The sequence below is a fragment of the Lepisma saccharinum genome, chromosome 24 (assembly GCF_977018435.1).
Source record: "Lepisma saccharinum chromosome 24, izLepSacc3.1, whole genome shotgun sequence".
NCBI classification, from domain to species: domain Eukaryota; kingdom Metazoa; phylum Arthropoda; class Insecta; order Zygentoma; family Lepismatidae; genus Lepisma; species Lepisma saccharinum.
In genome coordinates, this window is record NC_139252.1 from 41,594,703 (window position 1) to 41,615,854 (window position 21,152).

The 21,152-nt window shown below is 38.4% G+C and overlaps 1 protein-coding gene across 2 annotated transcripts; it reads left to right on the top strand.

Annotated features, from left to right (window-relative positions):
- The first annotated feature begins 580 nt into the window (after positions 1-580).
- Positions 581-17,763, top strand: LOC145978388 (tetratricopeptide repeat protein 21B-like). Of its 2 annotated transcripts, XM_083111001.1 has the most exons (4): positions 581-622; positions 1,757-1,890; positions 8,464-8,566; positions 12,074-17,763. In XM_083111001.1, the coding sequence occupies exon 4, from the start codon at positions 12,338-12,340 to the stop codon at positions 16,283-16,285; it is 3,948 nt and encodes a 1,315-aa protein (XP_082967127.1). In that variant the 5' UTR covers positions 581-622; positions 1,757-1,890; positions 8,464-8,566; positions 12,074-12,337; the 3' UTR covers positions 16,286-17,763. The 2 variants fall into 2 exon arrangements, with proteins under 2 accessions (XP_082967127.1, XP_082967128.1); XM_083111002.1 differs by lacking the exons at positions 581-622; positions 1,757-1,890; positions 8,464-8,566 and adding an exon at positions 9,812-9,942.
- The last annotated feature ends 3,389 nt before the right edge of the window (positions 17,764-21,152 follow it).

Genomic DNA, 21,152 nt, shown 5'->3' on the forward strand with positions numbered 1-21,152 from the left:
AACAGAAGATATTCATCTATCACTTTTAGTATTAGTGTGGAATGTACATGAAAACTTAATTATCAAGTCCTTAGTGAGATCTCGAGCGTCAAAACCTGGATTATAGTGCCATCTGTACAGGTTAAGGCAAAAACGAAAATTAAAGAATAAATGTAAATGTTTTAAACAAAAATTTATAAAAGGGGTGCCTTTTTTTAAAAATGGGACAATCCCATTAGTCACCCTGTAGTAGTTACATTCACACAGGGACCCCTAGAAAATGTGGGACAGTATGTCCATGAGTTACTTGTATAGGTGCTGTATTCTGAGAAGTGAAAACACCGGTAATTACATGGATAAGTCAACGGAAAGTACCAGATTGTCAATCAAGTTGAGAATTCAAAAAAAATATCATCCATTTATGAAATATTTGGAGACTTTATATGCAAATGAATGCAACTTCTTTATTCCTTCATTTTCACACAGATTTTGTGTGCCATGCCAATGACTTTATTAATTTATTTTGGTTTCAGAAAGAGCAACCCTTGAATATAAGTGGCTGGATTCAAAGACTTTAGAAGTGCTTCACACAGATGTTCCTACTGCATTTCAAGGACAGGGATTGGCTCAAGTTTTGGCAAAGGTATTGGAAAGCAACCTTGTAATTTGGTAGCTGTCACTCCTAGTTATCTTCTTATTTTTGTGCATTTAAAATTGTATAAATAATTATATGTTCTGATAAAACACACACACACTTAAAAGTCATAAATTATAAGTAGCTGTTTGCTTAAGGTCTTATTAAATTTTCATTAGTGTTATTAATTTGTTTTTAGTCTGAACCATAAAGTACTAGAAAGATGGTGATACTTACTTTGAATGGCATCAAAATCTGACCAAGATCAGACTTGTATGAGATATTCCCAGAAGCATCAGGAAGGAATTATTTAACAGCATAGAACATCCATCTTGCTGCTAGAGACTCTTTCATTTTATATTGTTTGTGACTAACAAGCAAGATGAATATTTTCTCTTGAAATGTACCCAGTTTTTTAAAATAATGTGCTAATAAATGTCTGCTGTTTATCATTTGAAAAGCTTTGATGAAACATTGATGCAAATGAGATTGACAAAATGGTCTGAATCAGCCAAGGGAACACTTCATGTTTTTCTTCTTTTGCATCATGTTGATAACGCAAATAACATATGGCACCGAATATAGTTAGGTGAATTTATTGTACTGTTACATTGGTTAGTGCTTAAAAATGGTTTTCAATCTTTTAAAAGTGATTTTTATTAAACTACTAGAATGTATTCTGATTAATTGATTGGTTTAATTTATTTCAGTTTGCTTTTCTACCACTTTTGGCTAATCGTGAAGATGAGAATGAATGGTGATACGATGAGATGGATGAAGACAACATGAGCCTCACAGATTATATTATTACTGGCTGCGAGTCTGGATGCCAGAGCCTTGCTGGTATGCAAAATGCAGTCCAGGGTGTGCTACGTGGAGGGGTGGTTGGCATTGCTGTGTCTTTGGAAAGAGTCATCCATTGCATCCCAGAATGCATTGCTGTTCAGATCTTTGGGCTGAATGTTCTGTTCAGTTGGATATTGTTTAACTTAGTTCAGTGACATGAAATAGATATCTCTGGATGAGGTTCTGTAATATAAGCTAATGTATCTCTATTAGTATATATTGATCTACTAGCATTTGTTGTTTCTAGTGAGTAAATATAGTAACCCATCAATACTTGTTAGCTTCCTTGTTTTTCAGCATGTGTTTGAGTATGTCATTCAGAAGGATTTGAAAATGAAGCTGTCGTGCAGCAGCGCAATAAACTACCTTGAAAAAAATCCTCTTCCCAAGTATAAGGAAAGAGTTGTAAGTGCATCTGATTAAATTTTAGTGTAAGTGTTTTACTTTTTATTTACATCTTATTTCTTAGGCATGATTTTTTTTTGCATTGCACAACAGAGGGTTTTTTCTTCTGTTTCTAGACAAAGTAGAACATTGTGATTAAAAAGAAAATCTATTATCATGAATAGAGTGCGGATTTTGTATATTTGCATATTTTATTCCGGTCCTCTAATTAATATGCAACCGGGTTCTAAAGTTGTTTCAGAGCATTCCGAAACGAAGTAGCGGGGGTTTTAAAGTGCATATAAATGCATATTTAAGGTGTTCGTGCATATTTACTGCGTAAGCACATATAAATGCATATTATGTGAAAAAATCATTAAATTGATAGTTTTTTTTAAATATATTTGTTTACTTGGTTAATGTTTCGTCTGTGGAGTGTTTCCGAGAGTACAATTTTTAAGCACAGGTGTTCGAAAACCTCTGTTTATGCGCTGCAGGGCAGACTGTCCCCCCTCCCTCGCGCATACTTTCAATGACACAAGAGAACACGTGCATAGCTGCATTGAAATATTGTCCAGTGACAAATTGTAGTGTGGAGCGCACCTTTTCTTCATACAAGGATATACTAACTGACAAACGGAAAAATTTCTTCTTCTTCTTCTTCTTCTCCCTTATGCCCACTTAGGCATCGGGTCCTTCAGCCACTTCTTGAAAGAAGTTCTATCCTGTGCCAGTCTTTTCACTTCGCCCGTTGTCTTCCCTCTCTTCTGTGCCAGTCCATAAATGTACTGGTTCCAGTTCAACCTGGGTGGTCCCCTTCCTCTCTTTCCTTCGGGTCGGGCCTCAAATATTTGTTTCGGTTTACGCTCTTCCTCCATCCTAATAAGATGTCCCAGCCAGCCTAATTCCCTCTTCTCGATGATTTCAATCAGTGGTTCCTGATTCAGGCATTCTCTTCTTATTGTTGTGTTTCGTATCATATCTCTTCTTGTCTTTCCTACAGTTTTTCTTAAGAATTTCATTTCAGTAGCAGTAAGTCTGCTCTCCAATTTAGTTTGCATTATCCAGCTTTCTGATCCATATAATAGCGTGGGGAGATAGACTGTTTTATATATTTTCATTTTTGTTTCTTTACTAATCTCCTTTTTACCTATAATGATGTTACTAATAAACTCCTCACAAAAAGTTTGGAATATAAGAAGAAAGTGAAGAAATGGGAACAGAGACATTCATTGTAGCAAAAACGATACACCCTGTGAGAGGACAAGTGCAAAAGTAGAGGACAAGTGACGATGCCAGCTTGCCAAGTTCACCAAAGCAACCAAATATAGTGAACGAAAAACAACCAAAAGCAAGGGAAGGAAAAAACGTCTTCCCTATGAACTGTGCAAAACGGCCACAGTGTGTGACACACATAAAGTGAGTCCCTCAATAATGTGTATGGCCTCCTCTTGCACTGTGCAGTTCCCGCACACGTTGTGGCATCCCAGAAATGAGTGCATCGATGGCATCCTGTGGGAGACGGTCCCATTCAACCTGGGCAGCCTGGATGAGGTCTGGCAGTGATTGCGGAGGCTGTGGACGACGTGAAATGGCTTGCTTCAACATTGCCCACACATGCTCAATGCAATTCATGTCCAGGGAGAGTGCTGGCCAATCCATACGACGAACGTCAGCATCCTGCAGGAAATTGGTCACTGGTGTTCCACGATGTGGACGTGCGTTATCGTCCACAAAGACAAAGTCGGCACCATACTGGTAGCGAAATGGAAGCACGAAAAGCCGTAGCACTTCATCCACATAGCGTCGAGACGTCAACCGCCCTTGCAGTGGAATGAGAGGTGTCCGTCGCCCGTACATGATACCTGCCCAAAACAAGATTCCACCACCACCAAAGGGATGGACTTCTTGCACATGCTGCTGCCTCCCGTGGCATTGGCGACGTCGCCAAACACGTTGTTGTCGCGTATCAGGCCGCAAACAGATCCTTGTTTCATCGGAAAACATCACATTCTGCCATTGTTGCACATCCCACCTACGATGTTCATCAGCCCATATTCGTCTGTTCCGCCGATGGTGAGGTCGCAGTGGCACACGTCTCGGCGGCCTATATGACCTTAGTTCGACACTATGCAAACGATTACGCACAGTCTGGGTCGCGATACGAACGCCGGATGCTTGCAACAAGTCCTTTTGCAACTCCCGGGCAGTCGCTGTTGGCCTTCGGCGTGCAGTCACAGTAATGTATGCATCCTGACGGCGTGTTGTCACTCTTGGACGACCACTTCTCGGCGTGTCTGATACACTGTTCGTGTTCCTGAATCGTTTCCATGTTTTGGATACAGCTCCTTGGGTGACCCCGACCACACGTGCAACCTCCGCCTGTGTACGCCCTTGTTGCAACAATGTCACAATTCTGGTGCGATCAAACTGCGTTATCACCATCGTTAACACCAAATGTCCATTTAACGCTTGCACTGCTTCGAAGACACTGTATTTGACATGCTGCGTGACGGCCAGGTAAACTCGGCCGGTACTGATAGGTTGTACCACATTGTAGATGGCGCTAGCTGTTGCCCGGATATGCACGTACATCACATGGTGTTCTGCCTGCATTCTTTTCTCATGTTTCCAACTACATTCCACCCGCACTGCGCCCTGCCCATGTCCTCTCTCCCCGACAAATGAAATATTCCAGACTTTTTGTGAGGAGTTTATTATAGTACAGATTATTTGCTTTCTGAATTCTGTGGTTAATTTCAGAGTCCATTTTCCCGTCCGCAGTTAGTATGGTTCCTAAATATTCAAACTGTTCTACTTGTTCTAAGGTCTTATTATTCCAATGAATGCGCATCCTTGCTGGTTCTTGTTTAGTGAAGTGCATGACTTTCGTCTTGCTAACATTGATTTCCATCTTTCGTTCTTTGAATGCTCGGCCCCACTCTAGGACAGCATTTTGTAGGCTGTTACTATCTTTTGCTAGGAGAACAATATCATCAGCGTATACTAATGTTTGTACCCATACCGGTTTCATCTTATAATTTCCAATTTTACATTTTCTTGTTCTTCTTTTGCATTGCTTTATAATTTGATCCATGAATAATATGAAAAGAAGAGGACTAAGTCCATCACCTTGTTTTACACCTTTTCCCATATTAAATTCCTTGGAGGATTGTCCATTTATTCTAACAGTTCCTTTAACGTTCTTATATAGACTTTGAATTATTCTAGTCAGTTTTGACGTTACTTGGAACTGATGAAGGGCCTTCCATATTTGTCTCCTTGGTACTCTGTCGAAGGCAGACTTTAAGTCAATAAAAGCTGTAAATATTTCCCCTCCTCTGCTTAGTATCTTCTCTATTGCATTCCTCAGGAGAAGATTAGATCTTGAGTGTGACGATGAGGCCTGGAACCTGCTTGCTCTTCTTCCAATTTATCTTCCACTTGTTGCCTTAATCTTTTTTCTATAATGTGTGAAAATAGTTTCTGGGCCACTGGCGCTAAGCATATTGCTCTATAGTTTGAGCAATCGAGGGTATTTCCTTTTTTATGTATAGGAATTATTACATTCTGTTCCCAATCTTTTGGTATTCTCTCTGTTGCCCATATTAATCTGTATAAGTCCCATATCCATTTTTCTATTTCCTTTCCTCCATATTTTATAAATTCTGGATGTATATTATCCCAACCGGGTGCTTTACCAGTTTTTAAGGATTTAATTGCTTCTTGTACTTCTTTTAGTTGGATTTCTTCCTCAGCTTCCACGTCCTCATTTTCTTTCCTCATGGGTCTTTCCTCATACAATTCCTCTTCTTCTTCTCTAAAGGTTTCCGCATAATATTCATTCCACGTATCTAAAATTTCCTTCATATTGGTTTTCACCTCGTTATTCTTGTTTTTGATATTCCTTATTTTCTTTCCTCGTTTTCCTTTCAGATTTTTCAACATGTGCCAAAATTTTCTTGGATTATTTTTATGATTTTCTTCTATTTCCTTTCCAAATTGTTCCCAGGTGTCCTTCTTCGCTGTTCTCACTATCCGTTTTGCTGTATCTCTTGCCTGTATATAAGCTTCTTTGTCCTCCATTCTTTTGGTCTTGAAGTATTTTAGCCATGCTTTCTTTTTAATTGCAAATTTTTCTTTCACATTATCGCTCCACCATCTTGTCTGCTTCTTTTTATTTGTTATCTTTACTATTCCATATATTTCTGTTGCAACTTCATTGAGGCTTTCTTTCATTACTTTCCATTTATTTTCCACATTCCATTCTTGTCCTTGGTTTTGTTCTTTTTCTCTAAGTTTTTCTTTCAGTTTCCTCTGAAACTCCTTTCTTTTATTTTGGGTTTCTAATGTTGATATTTTAAGTTTAGTAAGGTTTATCTTAATTGGTGCAGGTAGTGGTTTGAATCGGGTCGTCATTACTAGTAGTCTATGTTGAGTACCGAGCTCGGCGCTGCGAAAAACTCTTACATCCATTACATCATAATGGGTGTTTTTTTGTATATACGCAGTAATCTATTGTGCTCTGTGCTCCTCTGCTAATTGCTTCAAAGGTAATTTGATGTATTCTTTTATGCGGGAAGAAGAAGTTTCCGATACGGAGCTCGTTATCAATACAGAACTCCAGCATTTTATCTCCATTGCTGTTTCGGGTCTTTTCAGCACCATACCTTCCCAAACTTCCATGTCCTCGTCTAATTTCATTTCCCACTCCCAGAAAGTGTGGGGCGTTACCCCCACACCCCCTATACGCCTTCATGGCGTGGTGCTATGCACAGGAGAACACTTTACCTTTTTTTTCTTCACTTTACCTAGCATTCCAATCTCCCATTATAATAACGTTTTCCGTTACATTTCTAGCCTCATCTAATATTTGTTGGAGGGAGTTGTAATATAGTTCTTTTTCTAGTTCATCTTTATCCTCTGTAGGAGCTTGTATAATGGCAATCCTACGGTTTAATTCCAATTCCAAATTCAGTCTTATTATCCTAGAGTTAACTGCTTTCCAGTCAGTTACTCTAGTGTTCAGTCTTTCGCTAACAATAATTCCTACACCTTCTTTTGCTCTACTCCTTCTTTCTACTCCTGAATACCTGAGAACATATCCTTTTTCCATGTCAACCTCTCCTGATCCTTTCTTTTTGACTTCACTAATTCCTAATATTTCTAGTTTGTATATCTCCATTTCCTTTACAATCTCCACTTCCTTTCCTGAGAGGGAGGTGATGTTCCAGGTTCCAAATCTCATAGTCCGTTTTACCTTGCATTGTCGTCGTTGTTTACTCTGTTTGGCTTCTATTCCTGTGTTTCTCTGAATATGTATTATTTCCCTTCATGTGGGTTATTAGCCCTACGATGAAGCTAGGGCAGTGGGAGGAGTGCTCCCTTTAATACTCTGCCCTTGCTTGGTTTTCTTTCTGGGTTTGCTCCCATAGCCTTCGGGTCAAAACCCTTACCACAAGGCAGTGGGGTTGTAGCTCTTCCGCCTCTACAGTCTTTTCCATCTCTAGAGCCGTTGGCCGGTTTTCTGTTAGGGTTCCTTCCCTTAGCCTTTGGGGATCCCTCCCCTCCCTACAAGGCAGCAGGGGCAGTGCTTATTTAATGGCGGCACTTCCTCGCCATGTCACAATGCTGTCATTGGGCTTTTCTGGGTTTTTATTGAGTATGGACTTGCCAAAGACCATCCTCCCCAGGCCCTGTTAGCATTGTCGCCTCGGTCCGGGACTGCTTATTTGGCATTGCCTTATTTGCAGCTAACCACCATATCTGGTGGCCGTTCGCTATCCGCCACCTGCGACCCGCCCAGTTGCTGAGGCTCGCATCGGAAAAAAGCTTCATAGAGGCTTCTACCGCTGGGGGAAAAATTTCACTCTAACCAATTTAGAGAGATATGTTGTAGTGCAGTGCAATTTACATAAATTCAAAACTACTTAACAGTTTTCGTTATATTGTGTTTAACAACTGGAAATAGTAAATTCAATTTAATACAAGGTTTTGCAACCTTACTTGACATGGAAGCTGCTGTTACTTTGTCTTTACCTTCAATGGTCATTATGTGTACTTTAAAAAATAAATGTATTTAGAGGAATTTTTTTTGTGCCTATATTTTTCCTTTAATGCATAATTTGCATATTTCAGTGCATATTTTACTTGTTTTAAGTGCATATTGATCCACACTTTAGTCATGAACATTTCCAACACACTGAATGAAGCCTAAACTAATACCAACCCAGGGCATCTCTGTATGCTATAGAATTTAGCCATGTTTCAGTATTGTGTTACAATAAATTTACATATTTTTGAAGTATGTCAACTTATAATATATAATTTCTTAAATTCACATACATGCACACATGTCACTATTTCACTGCAATAATTATTTTAATTTTTCATGATACTTCCTCAAACTTTTCCATATTAACTAGGGCTCAAATGTAAAGTAGTTGTTGTTGCTTATGCAGTAGAAAGCTAGAATGACCAATAATTTAATTAAGTGGAAGAAATTCAAATTTTATGAATTAAAAATACATGTCTTGTTAAGTAAAGTGTACGTGTGATTTTGATGTATTACAAAATGTATCAAATATCTGATATTTTTAATTTGTATTTTCACGTTCCAGGCTGAGAAAGAATTAGTCACCAGTAGCTGTCTTAATATGGATAATTATGAAGTGCATCATGATATTTCTTCAAAGACCTTCTACATAGATCTTGGTAAAGGAGGCAAGTTTGAAATTTAATTGAAATCTGCAATTATTCCCTCTAAAAGCATTGCAAAAATGTGCAATCATTGTCCAGTATCAATTTTTTATTTGTAAGCAACACATTTGGATTCTGATCTTGAAGTCTTAAATTTTACGAATTAGATATTTTCTGTACACATTTTTTATTTATTTTATTGCTTTGATTTATTTTGAGAATATTTTGGTTACTAGGGCTAGGTTTTTTAAAGCGTTTGTGTTCCTAGATTTTATGCTTTTCAGGGAACCAAAATAAAAAAAAACTTCAAATGCGAGAGAATGTAAAATTTGGGAGGGTAAATTAGGGTTCCACTGTATAGAATAGTGGTATGAAAATATAATTAAATCAAGGTGCCTCATTGAGGCATGTGTATGCATATTTGATCTTATGTTTTGTCAATTTTTCAGTCATAGTCAGCATATTTTCACTTTTTCAAGTCACATAGAACTTTTTTTATACACTTAACTATTTCCAAAGTGAATTGAATTTGCTCCTCGTGTGTCATTTACATTTAAACATTTGCACAAAGTAGTCGTTGAGCGTTGCAACTAAGGGCTCAGGGAGTGAACTAACAAGAAGAATGTGACAAATCCCAGCATATGGTGCTGATATTTGGAATACATTAAATAAAAGGACCTACACATTTTCAAACTTCATGCTTTTTACTTGTTTCTTTCATCTTTTATTATTCTTATAGTAATGTAAGTAATTAGAAATTTTCATTGGTATTATGGCATATTTATGGAAATGTTTGGTTGGAAGTGCATTTTTATTTTTCATATTTTGATGATTTTTAAGTCATAAAAATCCTAACCCTAGTGATATATGATATTGACAAATAGACACAATAAAAAATCAAAGTACAAGAAAATTATACTCAGAAAGGCAGTAAATTTTCTGTGGTCATTTTTTTTTAGTTTAATTAATTTCAGTGTGCCTTAAAATTAATAGAACAATAATTTTTAATTTGTGGGAAAAATAAGTACTTGAATCTCCACATGTAAGCATAAGAAAAAGAGAGACCAAAATTGTCCTTTTTTGTTGTAATTTGTCACTATTGCTTATGTTATCTTTAGCGAGGTTAAACATTTTAATTTGCTCTATTCATACTTCCTTTCTACTGTCTTTTCTCACAGTTCATTTTTTGCACTTAACTGTTTGAAAATGAGGGGCTGAGGGTTGTTTTAAATTCTCACAGTTGTTTCATTCTAAACCTCATTTTTCTTCCTTTGTTTTTCTTTTCTGTAGAAAGAGCTGTCCTTGAGTATGAATATCTCGATAAGCAGACTCTGGACATGTACCACACGGGCGTCCCACATGCCTATCGAGGAAAGGGAATTGCCAAAATTCTAGCCAAGGTCATTTCTTTGAATGCATGTTGTTAATTTTTACATGTTCATGATGAAGGTGGCTGTTAAATTAGTGCACTAACCCAAGCAATTAAGGCTAGACTGACCCTTAATGCTATGTTAGAAACAGCTTGCTCAAAAGTGTATTTGTTTTTCAGGAGCCATGTTGATAGATTGAATTCTGAAAAATTGCATTTCTAAATCTCAGTATAATACAAACGAACAGGCAACACTTCAGCTCTACTTACAAAGCTCATATTGGGCAAATGATATTATTGTGCTATCCGATGTAGAGAAATACATAACATTGTTTCTTGAAGACATTATTTTGCTTGTTTCATTTATACTAAGTGTGAGACAGATCATCAGCAATTTCTGGTTTCGCTCTTGGATACATTTGAGGCAAGATTTAATTTCTTTCCCTTCTTCCCCAGTTTCCACTACTTCCTTTTGAATACATTATTTATAATTTACTCTGATATGCTTACTTTTTATTTTTTCCGTGAAAATTTTCAATTGATTTCACCATGTCTGGTGTCTTCGTCAGGCATGTACTGTCTTGCTGCAAGTACAAAATTTTTATACAATTCAACTTAAGAATGCCTACCTAAATTTGTTGTTGATATCTACATTGTTATAACTTCTACCTGTACATTAGAAATTATTTTTAACAAGACAGTACACGCCTGACGAATCCACCAGACGGATGACGAAATCGATTGAAAATTTGGATGGAAAAATGTAAAGCAAGCTTATCAGAATAAATTACCTATCTCCGCGTAACTGCCAAATAGATATCTTTAGATACAATGTTCGTTATTTGTTCCCTCCCCCCCTCTTCACATCATTGGGTTACTTCCCATTGTGCCACCGAATGCATTTCTCCCTACATTTTACAAAATGTGATGTGGTTGGTAGTTTGTCATGTTTCATAGAATATGTGTTCCTTACAACACGAGCACATGTCATTTCATGACAGGAAGAAACATCACAGATGAGATCAAATGCTGTGTTAGGTTGCCAGCATTCATTCATAGTGCTGAAACGATGCACCAGCATCAAAAATGGCATTGAGTCGATTTGTTTGTTTTGATGTCTTCTGTATGCTTCTGTGATCCGTGGGAGCCATTTTAATGACACCGTGTACGTGCAAATGTCTAAATATGTAGTTTATTTTTCAGACAAAAAATCATTGCAGTCACGTGGTTACGTACATTAATTAAGGAGGTTTATGAACAATTTATGTCCTTCAAGAAGTATGTGCAGTTTTATGTTGGATCTATCATTGGTAGCTAAAATTTCATGTCAGTCCCTCCTTAATTTCCATTTATCTGCATTAGGAGTGTAATGTTTCAGAATGTAAAAAATAAATAGCACAGCTCTTGAAAATGACTTTTGGTAGTGTCGTGTCTAACTCAGTCAAGCATTAAATTTAATTCTTTGAATGAGCTTGCTTCTGATATGTACAAGTTTGGATATAGATGTCAGATTTAATAAATATGAATACATGAAGTTTTTTCAATGTATTAGCGCATGTTCTTCATGTATAAATTAGTGCCTGTTAATAAAGGGATATTTGTTTTTTCTTTAGCACATGTCCTTTTTTTCCTGGAGAAATTAGTTTTTAATTTTTTTTTAATTAATTAAACTTTCACCAAACTTGGTGGCAGAAATATCATTATTATACATTGGTATGCATGTTATATGGGTAAAAACTACCAATAATTGTATATTTCCATCTTCAGATTTAAAAATTGGGTTGAGATAGAGGAGCTAAGATTTGTCATATCAACTCTTCCCTAGCCTACTAAAACAGAGATCACCACTCATGCAACAGTTTTTCTTTTGGCCTGGGTCAAGCTTGAAATCCTACATAACCCATTGGAAACTTGAGATTTTTTCCACCAAGAGTGCTAAATCATTAAGTTCTTTTCGAGAAGACAACATTTTTGTACAGTTCATCTTAAGAATGCTTACCTAAATTTGTTGTTGATATCTACATTGTTATAACTTATACATTAAAAATGATTTTTAACAATGAAAGTCAACATTAAAATATTAAAAGAGTGTATCTAATGAGATGCTTTCAAATTATTGCAAGGAACTTGTTTTGAAATATGTATATATTTTTTAATTTCAGGCTGCTTTTGATTATGTTGTCAAGAATGATCTCAAAATGAAGCTGTCGTGCTCATACTTGGACAAATTCAGCAAAGAAAATGATGATGCATACTACAAGGAAATAATAGTTTAGTTAAAACTTAAATGCGAATCTTTCTAGTTTTATTTTATCTGGTGATTATGGCAACAGTGTAATGTTTTGTGAACTCAGTTAAAGTGTAGAACTCTGGGTAATAATTGATTTCTCTCTTAATGTACTTATAATATAAAGATTTAGGTCAACATGGAAGACAGTGATATAAAAGCAAGGATTCATTATTATTGCCGTGAGAAATATTACCATGCAATGCAGAATGCTGCTGTAGATGGTTTGAAGAAGTACCCTGGGGATCCAGTGTACAAGTTCTATTATGGTTTGTCACATTTGTTGGAGGGAAGGGTACAGGAAGGTATTAGGGAGCTTGATCCCCTACTGAACGACAAGGACGTTATTCTAGGTGCTATTCTTGCTCTGATCTATGCTCATAGGCACTGCATGACCATTGACAGAGAGACAGTGGCGCAGCTGGATGCTCGGTTGAAAGACGAAAGGAAAAAAGCGAGCGAAGAGTCATTGTATTATGCAGGAGTTTTTCTTTTCCACACTGGGAAGTATGACAAAGCCAGAGAATATATTGATAGACTCTTAAAACTAAACCCGCAGTCGCCCGATGGGCTTGCCATCAAGGGCTGGGTGGAGTTGTACGGCGGAAGGAACGGTAAGACGAAGAATGCCATTCAATACTTTGACAGCTTACTCTCGCAGAATGGGAGATATATTGATGGAATGTTCGGGAAGGTGAAGTACCACGAGCTGTTAAATGATTTTGAAGGAGCAATCTCAGTGTTGAATCAGCTCATTGTTGGTTTTCCGAACTTCACCCTTCCTCTGATCGAGAAGATGAAGGACCAGTTAGCACTACAGGATTGGGACCAAGCCCTGGATGTCGCTAACAGAATTATCTCGATGGATGCGCACAACCTGGAGGCTCTAAAGTTTAAGATCTTGCAAATTGTGTGCAGGGAGGGCAACTATGAAGATACAGCACTGAATTTAAGACGATATTATCTTGAGATGGAGAAGATGGAACCAAAGAATGCAAGCCTTTTCCTTGATAATGCTCAACTATTTTCTCGGCTGTGTGGTAGAAACATGGGTGTATTGATAGAAACGTACAAATTTGCTGAGAAAGCCGCTCAGCTGGACACTACGAACTCTGAGTACATGACTGAACTTGGATACCAGTGCCTGCTTCAGGGTAAGATAAGGGAAGCTATGAAGTTCTATAAGAATGCAACAAAGCTCGATGAATCGTCGCTCGTAGCACTGAGTGGCTTAACGTTTTGCCAGCTTGTTGAAGGCTCCAGCGACCAGGCTAAGCAGCAAGTAGAGCTCTTAAGGGAAGTACAAGGGTCACATTGCTCCCCAGAACTCTTATTTATGTTAGCAACCTTAGAAAGGAAAGGAGGCCAGAGTGCAGAGAGAGTTCTAAGTTTGCTTAGTGAAGCTGTCGAGACTCATTTCCGTGGATTTAGAACCTTGCCATATGGGCCGCAGTATTTGAAAGAATTGAACCCTGACTTTTTGCTTCAGATAGTAAAGGAGTACATGAACTATGCACCCACTCAGCCAGTTTCCCAGGGGCAGGCTGTCTCCCCTGCTCTGAAACACAGCCTGACTGTGCTGGAACCAGTTACAAAATCATGTCCCGGATTGATAGGTGCACTGTACCTTCTGGCAAAGGTAAAGTTCCTAAGTGGCGACATAAAATCTGCTGCGAGTACCCTTCAGCATATACTTGACAACATTGATGCGACATTTACAGATGCTCACTTGTTGATGGCCCAGATACAGATGAACCAAGGAAACTTCCAACAGGCTGCCCAAAGTCTTGAGGTCGGGCTGAGCTACAACTTTGAAGTGCGTGAACATCCTATATATCACCTGATCAATGCACACATCCAGAAGAAGCAAGGGCATATAGAGGAGTGCATCAAGACACTGCAGACGGCTATGACTATCACCGGCCTGAAGCCATCAAGTGGTGGCAGACGGAAGCCAACTAACGAGCTGTCGGTTGCTGATAAAGTGTCATTGTTTCTGGAGCTTGCGGAGGCTCACCGATTGGCAGGTCAGCAGCATGAAGCAGCAAAAGTTATGCAGGATGCTATCAATGAATTTCAGGGCACCCCGGAAGAGGTTCGAGTGACCGTCGCCAACGCAGACTTAGCCTTGACCCGTGGGGACATGGATTTAGCACTGAACCTTTTAAAGAATGTGGGTTCTGACCAACCGTACTACATGCAGGCAAGGCAGAAGATGGCAGACATATACCTCCATCACAGAAAAGACCGGAGAATGTTCGCGAACTGTTTCCAGGAGGTTGTGGAGAAATGTCCTGGGCCGCAGAGCTACATCCTCTTGGGAGATGCCTACATGTCGATCCAAGAACCAGACCGGGCCATCGAAGTATATGAGCAAGCTTTGAAGAAGAATCCTAGGGACTCTGCATTGGCAAGCAAAATGGGTAAAGCTTTGGTTAAGACCCACCAGTACGGAAAGGCTATTAATTATTACAAAGAGGCTGTGAAGAATGAGAACAACACGTCTCTTCGTTACGATATGGCCGAGCTGCAGATGAGGCTGCGTCAGTACGATAAAGCAGAGAAGACCCTCCTCCAGGAACTGGAAAGTCAAAGTCCCAATGACCTTAGCACTCTCATGACTAAGTCGAAACTGCTGTTGCTGTTGGCAAAGGTACAAGAGAAAAGTGGAAACTTGAAGAGTGCTTTCTCAACTTTAACGCAGGCACACGATGCCCAGATTCGTGTTCTGAAAAGGGTTCAACTTGAACAGCCAGATGCTGCTATAGAGCAGCGCCATCTTGCCACCAGCATTTGTCAACAGATGGCAGAGCATGCAGCTATGCAGCGAGAGCATGACAAGGCAATCAAGTACTACAAAGAGGCATTAACGTACAATCCAGACGATCTGAACACACTGGTGGCCTTGGCTAAGCTCTATATGCAAGTGAACGACTTGGATCAATGCCAGTATACGTGCATGATGCTCCTCAAGTCTGACAAGGAAAATGAAGCTGCCACTGTGATGATGGCCGATCTGGCATTCCGAAAAATCGACTACGAAACTGCAATGTTCCATTTCCAGCAGCTGCTGGACAGACGTCCAGATTACTGGACCGCGTTGGCACGTCTTGTGGAAGTCATGAGGAGGACAGGCAATTTAGAAGAAGTCCCTCCATACCTTCAGAAAGCCGAGGGTGCTTCACCGAGAGCAAGTCAAGAGGCAGGTCTACATTACTGCAAGGGGCTGTATGAGTGGTATTCGGGAGATGCAAACTCTGCCCTGAAGCATTTCAACAGGGCCCGCAAAGATTCCGACTGGGGACAGCAAGCAATTCACAACATGATTGAGATCTGCTTGAATCCCGACAACGACACCTTGGGCGGAGAGGTGTTTGAAAGCGTGGATCCCGACAGCCAGTATGATTCACAAGATGCCCACGAGATGGCACTGCGTACAGCCGACAAACTACTGAAAGAGCTGAAACCAAAATTGGGCGATCAGATGTTGACGCATCAGCTTCTTGGCAACTTTCTTCTCTTGGCCACTCGCCAGAAAGCAAACGTCGAGAGGGCGTTACAGGACTTCATGAGCATAGCAGGTCAAGATGCATACAGAGACCATGTAGGAGCTGCGCTGGGCATTGCGACAGCATACATGCTGCTAAAACAAACACCTCGAGCGAGAAACCAGCTGAAAAGAGTTGCTAAAAACACCTGGAACTTTGAAGATGCAGAATATCTTGAAAGGTGCTGGCTATTGCTAGCTGATATTTACACGCAATCAGGAAAATATGACATGGCTACGGAGCTTCTACGTCGTGTACTGCAGCATAACAAATCATGCACTAAAGCATACGAATACATGGGATTCATTATGGAAAAGGAACAATCATACAGAGATGCAGCATTGAACTACGAGCAAGCCTGGAAATTCAGTAACTACAGCAACCCTGGGGTTGGGTACAAACTTGCGTTTAATTACATGAAAGGGAAAAGATATGTAGACGCTATAGATGTTTGTCACCAGGTCCTAAAAGCTCATCCAAACTACCCCAAAATCCAGAAAGACATTTTGGAAAAGTCACGAAATAATTTAAGGACATGAAGTTGCAGTAATTGTGGCTAACCTGAAGTTAATTTATTTGGCATTTGTTTCACAGCATTAGCACATTTCTGATGTGTCTGTTGTCATTGTTAACACTAGTGTTCAATTATTTAGTGTCAATCTTTGCGGTTACTTGACTGAGCAAAATTGTTTGATTCAGAATTGAACGATTTAGATTTTCTTCACATTGTAAAATGTCACTGCTCTCTGTGAAGTCTTTTGTGCCTACTATTTAAAAGTAATCCAAATAGTGACATGTATGAAATTTTTGTTCACAGAAAGTTGAATATGGTATGTGATATTTGAGTAATGCTTTATTTATAATATTTGAATCTAGTGTTCAAAATGTTTTCTGTTTGTAGTAAAAGTCAAGAAAACTGTTAAAGATGCGATTTTTTTTAAAGTTCATGAAAATTGCTTTAAAGATTTTTTTATATGTTCTAAGACACCAAAGCCACACATGTACACTAAAACATACATATATGTACAAAATATAATGTACTTTATCATCAAGATTATTGGCATGGATTAGTAAAGGTAATGAAAGACTATTTTCAAAATATTTGAAATTGCTTAAAATTGTATTTGGTGGATTTTTAAGTTGTAAAATGTAATGACTGACTTGAAATTTCAGCTCTGTAACAGATGTTGAGGACTAGAATGCTTTCAAAAATTTAAATTTAGTGTTTTGTTACAGAAAACAAAATTTTGTGTTCATTCATATATTTAGCTATCATAGTGAATCGTATGAAAGAGGATAATATGTGATATCTGACAAAAGTGCAAGGTTCGTGAGTGTAATTGTTATCAGTATATCCACAGGTTGTTAAGCACTTCTTGCGTATAATGGTGAATTTCTGCTGCATTATTTATTATGTGCACAAAAATTACCAATATTGTTTAATGTGCAAACCTTTATATGGTACGAATCTTCATAGTACAAGCTGCAACTGCAGAAAATTATATATAATTGGCATATATTTTGCAATAGTGGCGGGTTTATGGTGTTAGCGTTTGTTGTTGATATGCATAGGGAATAGATTTATTGGTGTATATGAAATCCCACAATACATGATAAAGAGTATAGGTACGTACATTAGAATTGAGAAAGCTCACTTTACACGTTTTGAAGAGCCCAGTTTGCTATTAAATCATTCAGAATTTCTATTCTTTATCTGATGAAAAGTATTGACGGGTTTGAAATTCTACCTAAATGTATTTGGCTATCAATTTCAAGTACTGTATATGCATGTGAAAAGATCAAATACAAATTTCAACAATACAAAGAAAGCAAAAGGAAGATTTTTTTTTGTTTTGTTTTAAATGATAAACATTACCAAGGAAGTTAAAAAGCATGTGCCTTGAAAAATCAATACCGTTTGTTTGTGGTACATTTATGATTGTGATATTTTTGGCATTCATATAAGAAGTGTTCTCACATATGTAAATTTATTGTTTTTACACAAATAAATATTGTTGAAAAGAAAGTTGATGTGTGTAAATATGTTCTATTCCCAGCTGACAAAAAATCAGATATTTACAAATACACTTCTTTATTTTTAATTTTCGACATTTTGCTTTTGCAGTTTCAGTTGTTGTATTGATTACATTCAACTTGGTGAATTATTTTCCTAACTGTTAACTTAAATACTATATCTCTTCAATATACATTTATTATTTAAGCCACGGCTAAGTGTATTGAGCACTGTGAAAAACTAATAACAAAATTATAGTAAATTATGGTTGTGGGACATATAAGTACATATAAAAACAATTCTGCAACTATGTAGCGTGATCAAAAGTTTTGCATGTATCACAATATGTCAATTTGTAATTATACGAGGGGTGTCCCATACGTAGCAAGCCTAACCTAGAAGGGACCAGGATGGGACCACAATAGCAACCTATTTTTCTACATAGTCTCCCTGCAGCTCCACACAGTTTTGCCAACGCTTCTGCAGTGCTTTTATCCCGGTCTCATAAAAGCTTTCCTCAAGGCTTGCAAAATAGTCACCCACAGCACTGATGACGTCATCACCACACTGATACTACACACTGCCCAAAGCTTTTTTCTGGTTAGGGAAGAGATGAAAGTCTGATGGAGCAAGATCGGGTGAATAAGGGGGATGTTCCAACAATTCAAACCCACAATCACGGATAGTTGCCATCGCAAGAAGCGATGTGTGAACACGTGTATTGTTGTGATGCAGAATCACCCCTTTAGAGAGCTTTCCCCGTCGCTTAGTCTTCAAAACGTCCGGTAATTGCCTCACCAGGGAAGCATAATGCTCTCCGGTCATGGTGTTTCCCTTTCGGAGATGATCAACCAACAAAACGCACTTCGAGTCCCAGAAGACTGTCGTCATCACTTTCCCAGCAGAGGGACCGGACTTTGCCTTCTTTGGGGTGAGCGAGCCGGGGTGTTTCCACTGTTTTGATGACTGTTTTGGCTCCAGTACATAGTAATGATCCCAGGTTTCGTCAACAGTCACAAGTCGTTCAACAAATCCATCTGGATCGGCCTGGAACAGCTAAAGATTTCATTCTGAGATCATGCATCTTGTCAACTTTTGTTCACTTGTCAGAAGTTTTGGAACCCAATGCGTAGAAACCTTTTTCATCCCCAACTGGTCATGCACAATGTGCTCCACTGTTTATTTTGACATCTTCAGTTCCTCTGCAATATATCGCACAGTCACACGTCTGTTTGCAAGAATAATCTTGTGTACTTTCTCTACATTTTCTTGTGTCACCATCTCGACTGGCCTGCCTGAGTGAGGGTCATCTTCCACACTCACTCTCCCCCACTTAAATTCAGCTACCCATCTCTTCACTGTGGCAGAGGATGGAGCATCCTCTCCTAATGTTGTCACCATATCCTCATGGATCTCCTTGGAACTCAACCTCTTTTTCAACAGATACCTGATCACTGCTCGTATCTCTTCTTTTCACACTACTAGCTCCAGCACAGAAGAATAGGATGGTTAGAACTGGACACTGCTTTGCATATACACTTACAAAGAATTGCTATTTCAAATCCCCAAATAATTTTCAGATTGAAGTATGGAAACCCTATCAGGCTCATCACTTATGGGACACCCCTCGTAGTATGTAAATACACAGATTAGTACCAAGTGTTGCCACCCCTGGTTTTCCTAAGTGTTAAGAAGTGTTTCCAAGCTACAAATGAGATTTTGACGATGTGATTTTAATTTCATGAAACTATACATACAATTGCTTCCATGTTTTGACTTGTAGGTCTGGTTACCTAGTGTTTTGCACATAATTGCCCACAAGTTCTCTTTAGAGTTCATGTCTGGAGAGTTGTGAGGCCACCAATGTCTTTGAATATTCATATCTCGAATCCAGTTATCCACCAGCTGTGCACGATGACAGGTCACATTATCATTTAAAAATAAAGTAATTCAAATTGTAACCAGAAGAGTGATCTTGTACAATTTGTAGAATTTTCCAGTTCAGGGTTTGCAGATATTCATCATTATTAACAGTACTTGTACGGATATGCATCCTGGAAGTGTCTTCGGCTGAAAAGCGCATCCATTTCATAACACTGCCACACTGAAATGCAATAATTTTGAAGTTCTTCTCCTTTCTACATTCGCAATTTCATTGAGCTCTCATTCTCCGGCAATTTAAATTGTTTTTTGTCTGAAAATAAGACATGTTCCCAGTTTGCACCTTTCCATAAACCGTAACCTCTGACAAATTCATGTCTAGCTTTCTCATGTGTTTTAGTTAGTCTGGAATTTTTACATGAATTTTTAAAAAGAAATCCCCTGTTCTTAAGTTGGGACATTCAACTAGTGTGACTAAGTAAACTGCAACCTCATTTCGAAGTCTAATTGCAATTTAGTGTAAACTCATTCCTCTGTTCTTTATTTTATGGTCCACTTGAGATGTATCTTTCTTTTTGCCACAGTGATTTCTCAATCATGATTTTCCACTTTCTTCTAGCTTTTCAGGTATTGTCTAACTGTTTGGATTTATGCACATGAAGGGGTGTAAGCGGTACCTTCCACGTAGGTGCCCAAAAGTCAACCTCACTTCCACATAGTGCACCCTGGACTAAAGAATACGAGACTCTGGCGACTGGCACTATGGCCAGTATAATTTTGTGTGTATAGTCCTGTTTTTTGTCCTTGTGTGTGCTGAGTGCCTGTTTACAGCCTCAGCTTTTAACAGAAGTCAGAAGATTTTAAGATTTTTAGTTATGCAACGTTAGAGTTGTTATTTGTAATAGTAAGGGGCTGGCCCCCGTATAATATGACGGGAGCAAAATAGCCTAAGTGCTGACGCTCCCACAATTTTAAATTCAAATTTAAAAATAATCAAATTATGCACATGAAGTTGTCGCCAAATCTCTGAGAATGATCATCCCTATATTAAGTAAGGAACATTCCTTGCTTACGTGGGGAAATGACATACTTTCTACCCATGCTTTTTCTGGAAAACCTGTGCTAAATGCGCTATTATCCACCATAACACTTCCAAATATTGATAATGAAACCAAAATGTCAATAATAAACACAGTTTACAAACTATACAGCACATCACGAACTCCACTAGTAAGAAGGGCATTTTGAACTCCCACTAATAGCACTGCGTCAGTTGATTACAAAGCCCTCTAGCAGAAATTATAATCGCAAAGAAACGAACGGATGACACTCCACGACACACTTAATACCAGACAAATGCTTCAATCGATTGATTTCAAGTTGTACAGGAAAGATAAATAGAAAAAAATCCAAAACATTTCAACATTCATAATAAGAATACAATGATGCTATTTTTTTTCTTTACAGAGTGTACAAACAAAACGGAAACTTAAAATATATTGTCTCCTCCT

Coding starts and splice junctions, on each gene's coding strand:
- LOC145978388 (XM_083111001.1), top strand. CDS start 12,338: ATGGAAGACAGTGATATAAAAGCAAGGATTCATTATTATTGCCGTGAG.